The 9,786-nt window shown below is 37.2% G+C and overlaps 1 protein-coding gene across 1 annotated transcript in view; it reads right to left on the bottom strand.

Moving 5' to 3' along the window:
- utrn (utrophin) overlaps positions 1-8,730 on the bottom strand; it is a 214,009-nt gene extending 205,279 nt beyond the window's left edge. Inside the window, exons 1-7 of the mRNA XM_015376772.1 lie at positions 8,663-8,730; positions 7,085-7,177; positions 5,741-5,818; positions 3,442-3,534; positions 2,374-2,546; positions 1,704-1,819; positions 587-753 (exon numbers count right to left, since the gene is read on the bottom strand). Of these exons, the coding sequence (XP_015232258.1) occupies positions 587-753; positions 1,704-1,819; positions 2,374-2,546; positions 3,442-3,534; positions 5,741-5,818; positions 7,085-7,177; positions 8,663-8,683 (741 nt within the window). The 5' untranslated portion in view covers positions 8,684-8,730. The remainder of the gene's footprint in view (positions 1-586; positions 754-1,703; positions 1,820-2,373; positions 2,547-3,441; positions 3,535-5,740; positions 5,819-7,084; positions 7,178-8,662) is intronic.
- Between the last annotated feature and the right edge of the window lie 1,056 nt (positions 8,731-9,786).

Below are 9,786 nucleotides of genomic sequence, written 5' to 3'. Positions count from 1 at the left end.
AGAACCATTTGAAGTATTTGTCTTCTCCAGTAAAGGCTGTAGTTGTTTGCTTAACAGACATGTAGCTCACAGCTCAGAAATTGTAGTTCTATAAAAGCTTTACCTTAATACAAGTGAGCAGTAGCACTCCTTAAGTTTCCTTTCCATTACCCTTTTCCTCTTAAATTAGATTTTTTTTTTTTTATGGGTGGAAAAGTATAGTGGCCTTCTTTCAGGCTGCTGGCAAACTGCTTGGAAAGAAGGGTGGTGTTATGTTACTTTATGGCTCACAGCATCACAGTAAAAATGTTTTACTGTAAACTAAAGGAAATATCATGACAGAATAGCAAATAACCTTTTAAATCCTCAGTATACCTTGATGCTTATAAAAACCTAATGCATACTCAGAACATTTACCTTGCAAACATAGATTGAATATCAAAGTTAACAACTGAAACATAACTGGGATGTTACTGATGCTGACAAAATAGTAAAACAAAGTATAGAGGGATGCAATTACTGCAGGTTATTAATAGAACTTTGTTGGATTAGAACCCAGATTAAAACATACGGCTGGAAAAACTGAGATAAAACATTTATACTTTACCTGCATACTGACTCCTGGACTCGACCCTTCAGCTCCTACTTTGTATTTGCGAGGCAGTGTCTCTACCTCTCTGATAGCCTCCATGCTCACATCCTTGGGTAGCACGGCGAACAGCGAAGTAACGTACATGATTATGGACTTCTTATCTGGTAACTGCACCGCCACATCTGAGGTGTAAAGGATAGCGAGTCGGAAGAAAGCACACAGATGGAGAAGCAGAGAGATCAAGATACGGTACGGGAGGCAGGAGGTAAGAAAGAGGGGATAAAAAGGGGAAAATTGCATGAAAGGAACCAAAGCATGAGTGGACAGGGACAGCAGGTAAAGGTAACAAGAGAAGATTAAATGAAAAGGAAGGTGAGAGTGAGATAAAAAGCAGGTTGAAACAAGTTAAACCACTTAAAAAAAGACTTTGATATGGGTCAGCTGGAAAACAGCTCAGGATATCTATACGAAAATGAGATGAGAGATGATCTGAGACAACTTCAATGAAATTAATCCACTGTTAATTCAGTAGCTGGCAAGACTTAAAAGTAGAATTTATTATAACAGACTATGCTCTTATAGGAAATACTTGAGATCAACAGCGCATGGAAGTCTTAACTCTACAGAGCTTGCAAAAGTATTCGTATTTTCCATGATAGATAAAAATATTTAACTGTGAAGTTTCAATTCTAAACTACTAAAGAAAACCACCCCACAGCATAATGCTGCCACCGTTGTGTTCCAGTGTGGCTGGTATGATTAGTTCAATATATACAAAGTTAAGTTTTTCAACATGTAGCTTTTTCCATCTAACTTTCAAGATACAATGTTGATCTTGTTTGTCATCATTGGTTTTCTTTTGCCTTTATTCCAACCGTGGAGGCCTTCATAAGATAACTTCAGATAAAAGAGATTAAGATTACCTACAGATTGACTCCCTTTATCAATCTGTTGACTTTGCAGTAATCTGCATGACCCATTTCTATAAATCCTTTTTGCTTTAATTGCACAAACACTACTACTACTCTACCTTAAGTTAAAATCCCAATAAAAGGCCTATTCTTTGGTTACCAGGCACCTGCAATGGGACACTATTTAGCTACTACTGTAGAAAATGTATAGAAAGCGTTACCTTCAGGGTCCAGGAGTCTCTCTATAGCTAGCTGGTTTTTGGCAAAGGTGAAAGCATGGTCGAGTCTCTCCACAGGGCTCATTTTGACCACCTGATCCCAGCTAAACGCACCTGGCCTTCAGAGATAGAGAGACGGAAATACAGTTAAAGAGGGAGAGAAAGCCATAAACACAGACTCTGAAAATGGGTTTAATCATAAATATTTCAACACTTTACAAACGGTATAAAAATAATGATTTTCTGGGCAGTGGTTGAATGTGAGGGGGCGAGGGTGTGGAATGCGTGTTCAGTGATCCAACTAAAGCCTAGGCCCAGTTCTAAACCAACACTGGAGGTTCTCACAGCTCACAGGCCAGAGCGTGTCACCATTACTAAGGACAAGGGATTACATAAAGGGGGAAAATACCCCCAACCCCCCCTTCTGTCTTTCACATGCAACAGCTAACACAGCGTAAGTAAACAGTGACACAGCAGAGCCTAAACAGAACAAGCCATGCAGTACACACACACACACACACACACACACACAAACCCACTACAGATGCTGACCTGTCACCCTACATCCCCTCAGCCTCTCAGTAAAAAAAAAAGGCTGCAAACCATCTGTTGAATTCATTTCTAATGTCGGTGCACATGACATCAATATCATGCTAATTCCAGGAGGGCTCACCTGAAATGGTGGAGGATTGCGTTCAGGGCCAGTCCGTCAGACCAGCTGGTGGTGAAATTCAGCACGTTGACTTCCGGGTACGAGCGTGTGCATTGCCGTACCCAACTCAGCAGGATCTTCTCGCTGTTAGTCTGCTGCAGGTTGGACATGATGTCCTTCATGATGTCTTTCACCTGCAAAAAGAAATAATGAACTTATGAATAATAACTCTATAGTGCTGGAAACAAGGTTCTCAGAATGGTTCCCTGGATTTTTGTCCGATACTGTTACAAACTGGTATTGTAGAGCCAGATGTGGCTAGCTTGATTCCACTCGTTTTAGCTCATTTCTCTCCACCATCTTCTTTGTGACAAATTTATTCGCAAAATTTAATTTCCTTGATCATATTTTCAAATTGGTTTAATATGATTACTTCACATTTTTTTGATATCTCCAGCAGCAAAATCATGATACAACAATAAGGCTGCTACCGCTGTGCGTCACCGTTGTGATTTTATTCACAGATTTATAAACTTTTCTCTTAATCATACTTTTTGTCTCCAATTATAACCGCCCCCCAATTTTGAGGTGCAAAACTACACATCTTTAAATAATTTAAACCTCAAACTATCTAAAGGTACAGTAATATTTTCATGTCCTACTGACCAAAACTGTAAAAATGTTTCGTCTCATTTAATTTCAGATACTAAAAAAATATATTTTAAGTATCTAAGTACTTGGTTGACACTTTTTAGTCTTTCCAAAGCGTCCGTCTTAAGTATTATAAACATAATTGAACAAGAATAAGATGCACAATAACAAACCTTCATTCAAATCAATTAGACAATAATAAAGCGATAGAAAACCGCATCAGACAGGAAGCAGCTGTTCTTATTTTCAGCAAATGAAACTGACAAAGCAGTGGATGATTAGCATGTTAACATGGATGAACGCATGTATGCGCTTTAATTTCAGAGTTTCCATCATCGTTTTCTCTGATCCCTCTGGAACATCAGAGGACAGTGAGTTATTTAAGCAAACACTAATGAGACTCTGTGTACATTTGCAGCCTTTGTGGAAAGTTCTCACCTGCCAGTGAAGAATAATGCTCCAGATGAGACCTAATGTCAGTTTGTGGTTTCCATCAACAATGTCGGTCCCTCCAATGTTTACCAGATCAACCTGTGAAAAGAAAGAAGATGCTAAACCTTTGTTAGACAGTGACACTAACATTAAATTATTTATAACTTAGCTTTTCGTGTTAGCATGTCAACTGCAGCTAGATAAATGAGTTTTCTCCAAAACATGAAGAGTGCACGGTCTGTCACAGCTCAGTACATCTAACTGCTGTGTTCTCATCTCAGGGATTATATTGGTTCAGTTATATTAAACCATCACAACTACCAAAGTGGGATGAAGCCAAGAGAATTAAGTTTATATGTAAATATGTCTGGGCTCCGAAACCATAGAGTGGAGCAGAACCCCAATTATTCACGGTTATTTCTATACAGGCAGAGCTCTCTTGACCCAAATGCTGACTTCATTAGAGTAAACTGGGAATTTTTTACCCACCTCCAAATGCAGCGCTGAACATATTCAGCTTTATTCACAATCTTAAACCAGAGATTTAACATAGTAACAAAAATCTACTTTATTTTAAGTACCTTTATTGACAAAGTTAGAGCATGCAGAGGGAATTATATTGCGCTAGTTTTTCTATATGATTTAAATCTATGTAGGGAGAGTGCCCAAGTAGACTACTCAACCCATATTTTGTACCATATACTCAATTAAAATTATTCAGCTTTAGCATAACATCAGACTACCGGTATAATAAAAGTTAAAGGGAAACTCACCCCAAAATTTCTTTTATTGCTAGTAAACAATACGTAAACGTCACGTATGTCTTACAATTCTATCTACATATCCCAGACATTATCTTTCGAGACGTGATCTTCCTAATATTTAACAAGCATACCACCACTGATATTGAAACAGTATTGGTGCTAGAAAGATTCTGTGACATCATCCAGAAAAGCTGATGCGAGCAGCTTTTACGGCAGTACGATATTAAAGTGCATCAGTATTGTACAAGCCTCGCAATCTCTGCCATCTATCGATTTTCATCTTACCAGACCCCACCTAGCCCTCATCTCCTGGTCCACTGAGCACCATCTATGCATGTTGCATTTTTCCAACATTACATGTGTCAGGATGTAAGGCTGTGGAGCAGGGCAAGTTATCAACTGTCACAAAAATATTACATCTTACATCTTCTTTGTTTTTTTAACCAAACAGCCTAGATGCCCTTAACCATTCAAGGCATGCATGTATCAGCTGATGCCAGTACAAGAAAAACTACTATAATTGGCCAGCTGATGTATCCGTCCATCTCTTGTACTTTCTGTCAAACAATTTTAACACCCCTTGGAAACTGCCCCACTGATAATGTCATTAAAAACAAACATCTCTTGAATATAACACACTGCCCCCTTAAATCTGTATCTATATAGGACTGGATGGATTTTTCTCAATTTTTAGTAAGAAAAACAGCTTTTTTTAAGGCATTTTGCACGTTTCACCAGGGTTGCCAGTAAAGGTCACTTTGGTTAATGGTTTAAACACTAATAATTAGTCACAGTTTTTTTTACAGTTGAAACCCAACAAGATTTCAAACCTTCAGACTAAAACACTTCCTATAAGATTGCCTTTTGATTTGAACCCTACCTTTTAAGAAAAATGCAGAGGACCAGATATGACAGGAATGAGAGACTTTTGAGAGAGGCTTGATGGGGTGTAAAAGGCTTAGGTCACAACTGGGGCTGCAATCTATTTTGCAAATCAATTAATCTATCGATTATTTCTTTGATTAATCGATTAATAATCAGACAGCAAAAGGTTTCCACTTGAGGAGTTCTGGATAGAGCATATTGCCAAATATAAATGTTTTATCTTAAATGCAAATTGTTTACTTTTTATTTTACAATTTTGATATAATTACTGCTCTAAGTGGGTCACTCTGTCAGCTAAAGGCATGTTTTATTCTCTACCCTCCATTTATTGATTAACCAATTACTAAATTAGTTGGCGATTATTTCAATAACCGATTAATGTTTCAGCCGTAGTCACAACCATGCAAATATATCCCCCACTAAAGAACTATGGTTCTCTGGGTTAATTAAATAACAGATTTAACACTTTTGAACTCTATGAATACAGTACATCACAGTTCCTCTTTCTTTTTCGGTTTCAATTTGCATCTTAAAACAAAAAAAATATCAAAGAAAGAAAAAAAAAAAGTAGCAAACTGTTGACAATTTTTCCATGTGGTTTCAGCAGCTGATGATAAACAGCACAAAAACATCTGTGAAAACTAACAGCTACTCACATTATTTTGATGCAGGACCTGCAGGACTTTGTTGACATTGTTGAGGGAGTGCACCCTGGTGGAACCTCGCTCTTTGGTCTGAGGAAGAGGAAATGTAGCTGAAATGAGCCAAAAGCTTGTTCACAGCTAATGAAGCAACAGGAATCAAAGGAATACAGAGAACAAAGATGATGTGCCAACTTTTATTTTTGCACTTCATTCAGCTTTTCTCTGAAAGTGGAAAGTTCCCTTGATCCAACTTAATTAAACAGGAAGTGAAATGCTAGATGGAGGGAAAACTATGTCATCACTCAGCGCAGCAAGTTACACCTCGTATTCATCACACCCATTATCCTATCAGCATTGTCCACGAGCCAACTTATGGAAAAAATGGCTGCATGAGCTGCAGCCAACTGCAAATCCCTTTTAGAGACTTCACATTCCTCTGCCACTCATTAGCACCCAATTATAGCATTAGGATTCCAGTATCAGAGAGAGAGAGTAGATATTGATGCTCCATCATATATGGCAAAGAGACAGCTGGCACAAAGCATGACCACAGGTGCAAGAAACATGATACGGTGTTGAAGGATCAAAGATGGGTGGCAGGAAGGAGAAAGGGATGCAATAAAAGTACTCGGCCATATTTTTGATTTTTACAAGAAGGATGTTTTTTTTTTTTTTTTTAAGAATGCTCAAGAAAACATTTACCGGAATGTGTATTTTTGAATAACTATAGAATTATTGCCTTTTTTTTATTATTCTGATAAAGCATGAGGTGGATAAAATGCAGTCTAAATCAAAGATTTAACTAAACATATTGAGAAACAGAATTTCTCTCACCACCAAGTAGATCTCATTATTCCTACACACATGGTATCGTGTTTATAAGGCGTTTATCACTTTTAGGCTAAAATATTTTACTTGAAACATGGTGAACTATTATAAATAAATGTTACATATTGAAAACCATATTGCTAAGAATGTAGAATGTAATCTACACGAAATAAGCAAATAGAGTTAATATTATTACTGAAAAAATGCTTGCTTTACATTAATGTATTTTCTGAAAAACATCTTGTTTGACATTAGCCATATTCTCCATGTTGCTGCAGAAATATAATAATCAAACAATTAAAAATTAAACATTTATTCAAAAGGAAGAGGAAAAAAATCGGTTTTAACAGAGACAGATATGCCTAATGCTAAACCAGCTGCTTTCTTTAGTGAAAAACTTTGACTTTCTGTTGATGTTTCTGAGATTAAATAAATCCAAAAAACTGCTAATTGCAGCAGTGGATGATGGGAACTGTTTGACTGTAAAATAATAAATGCAGAAATGCAGATATAACGGAACAAACTTACCAGGACTGTTTCAGTGAGACCCTCCAACAGGTCCAGTAGCTTCTTTCCATCCCTCAGGTCAGAAAATAAATCTTTGATGGGGGTCTTCCCCGTCTGAGAAGATAAAAATTACCAGCAGATACATTAGGGGACAAATAGGAATAAAAAAAATAAAAAAAAATAAAAGCAAAATGCAGTAAATGAGACTGAAACTATAAAGATTAAATCATCTAAAGACATAAAATAACTACCAGCAGTAAATTAATTCTGGTTATACAGGTCTGCCAAGAGATGGAAATAAAATAGACCCCATTTCATAAGAGTAGAGTTGTGCTAATGTGGATTTTAACAATTACAGGGATGTATGATAAAACCCACAAACAATATATATAAAAGTAGGAGATCTGAGCCTTTTTATGACCATCTATTTGCACAATTTGGCAAAATGCCTAAACACTAAGAAAAAAAAAAATAATTGAAAGAGTTTGATTAAGTTAAACAACCTGGTCACTGTACCAGGTAAGGCAAAATGGTTCAGAGTTTTTAGTCAAATAAGAGCCTGACCCATTAGCATGGATTCATCCTAAGCATAGATATCTACAAGCTTAACAGCATATACTGTATATCAGTGTCTCCCAGCTTTTTTGAATTGTGTACCCCTTAGGCCATTTTTTCATTACCACGAGTACCCCCCTCAATCAAAAGTATTGATGATTGCCCAAACGTGAAAAGTGAAATAACCGGTTATAAAATAAAAACCTTTTACTTAATCTTTTCATTTGAGCAGGTAATTCTTAGGCATGTTATGCTTTCCATCTCAAATAGAAAAAAAAACATAAATATGTTGCCTGGAAGTTAGTAAGGAGTCGAAAAAATACTAATTAAAATCATATTTTAAACCTGTGTTGATAAAAGTGGAGGTCCACTGAGTAACTCCCTTATAATCACATTTAAACTTGATGAATTGGGAACAATATACAGAAAAAACCTTTAGTCAGACTGACTTAATAAGTTTTACTTTGAGCTCCAATAGCTCGATGTGAAGAACAAATGAACCCAGGATATTCTCTACATCCAGCCTGTTTCTCTGCTTGGTTTTGATGTGCATCAAAGCTGAAGGTAAACTCAAACATATAAGAAAAACCTACTTTTTGGCTGATAAATGCTTTTTAAATTTTTTAATTGGGTCTTCAAAAAGCAAAACAGATCCCAGCCCTATTTTATTTTACTACCTGAGAAATCTTACTATACGAGAAATATTTTCATGTACCACTTGCAATGCATTCGCAGTCCACTAGGGGTATGAGTACCCCCAGTTCGGAATCACTGCTGTACATTAAGAGGAAAACCGGTGGCAGGGTGGACAAATAAACTGATACATTCTAGATGAAAAAAATCATCTTTTTCCAACAAAACACCTATGAAAAAGTTATAAGTATTTTAGAATAAAGAAACATAGCAATTTTAGGGCTGAAATACTCTGAATTCAGTCATAGAACTGAAGCAAATAGAGTATCTCTATGTTTTGCAAGAACAGGTGCATCATTTTAATTCAAAAGCTTCCACAGAAATCTGTGCTGCATGCAGTGCTTTACATACCTTAGAGAACTGTGCATTCATCCATTTAGTGAATGTTTTCTTCTGGACAGCATCATGCTCATCTGTGGGCAGAGTCAGAGGGTTCGATCAGTCTTAGGAGATAAAAACTTTTTTTAACGTACATGTTTATTTCTGGAGCCAAATTCATTTCAGGTCAACCTCGCCCTCTTGTACTGGCACAGTGGTTAAGTGATAATTGTAGCTGGAGGCAATTATGGTCTGAAAGCCTCCAGATCGATGTGGCACTAACGTCACCAAATTACAGGAACAAAATGAAGGCAGAAAAAGAGCATTTTGACAATCTGCCTAAAATGTCAAAGCATGCTCAGCATCAGAAATAAGCCCAACACACCAAACCCACTTGCACACATGTGCATACATCCCCGTCCATTTATGATGCACCAGCAGAATTCAGCTGCACACATATTTTACATTCTCTTCCCACTTGACTCCCTCCTTCACTGCTCCTCCTTTATTCTGCAATAAGGCGTCATTGTGTTTCAGGCCCAGGGTCAGCTGCTTTGATGTGAACGGGTGGTGTAATAGATTACAGCAGCTTAGATGCTGAGAAATGTTTGGCTTTTAAACAAAATAATTGAGTTATTAAATAAAGAAACTAACCCAAAGCAGAACCCTGAGCCTCACAGTAGATAATGATTATTTGCCTTCTTAGTTCACCCAAAGGAACAAGTCCACCTTAAAACTCTCATACTTGTTTCCCTACAGTTGCTGAGGTCCAATTTGAATCACTGTAGTGAAGAACTGGATAGAGCATCTTAAAAAAAGAAAAAAAAAAAGAAACTAGGGGTGTCCTATGCAACTTTTTATTTTACGATACCGATATTACAGCTTTGAGTACTGACCAATAAACAGGTACAAATATCAGCAAGACTCAGATACAGATATAGAAGGACACAGAAAGACTAGCCTCGTGAGACCATCCTGATCTCACAAGCTTTCAAGGTTTCACTCGCAGATCAGTCTGGCTACTTTCCGTTAAAGAAAATTTGGAGCAGTTCCCCAAACGAACGTCATCAGCGTTGGCTTTGAGGCGGGTTGAGGTGTGACGCAACGAGAAGCGTGACAGTTCAGTCTAAAGAACATGGCGGCTTCAGCCAAAGAAA

Source organism: Cyprinodon variegatus, unplaced genomic scaffold, assembly GCF_000732505.1.
Source record: "Cyprinodon variegatus isolate N-32 unplaced genomic scaffold, C_variegatus-1.0 Scaffold141, whole genome shotgun sequence".
NCBI lineage: Eukaryota > Metazoa > Chordata > Actinopteri > Cyprinodontiformes > Cyprinodontidae > Cyprinodon > Cyprinodon variegatus.
The sequence above is the reverse complement of the archived record's forward strand: the minus strand, read 5'-3'. Positions and strand labels throughout refer to the sequence as shown.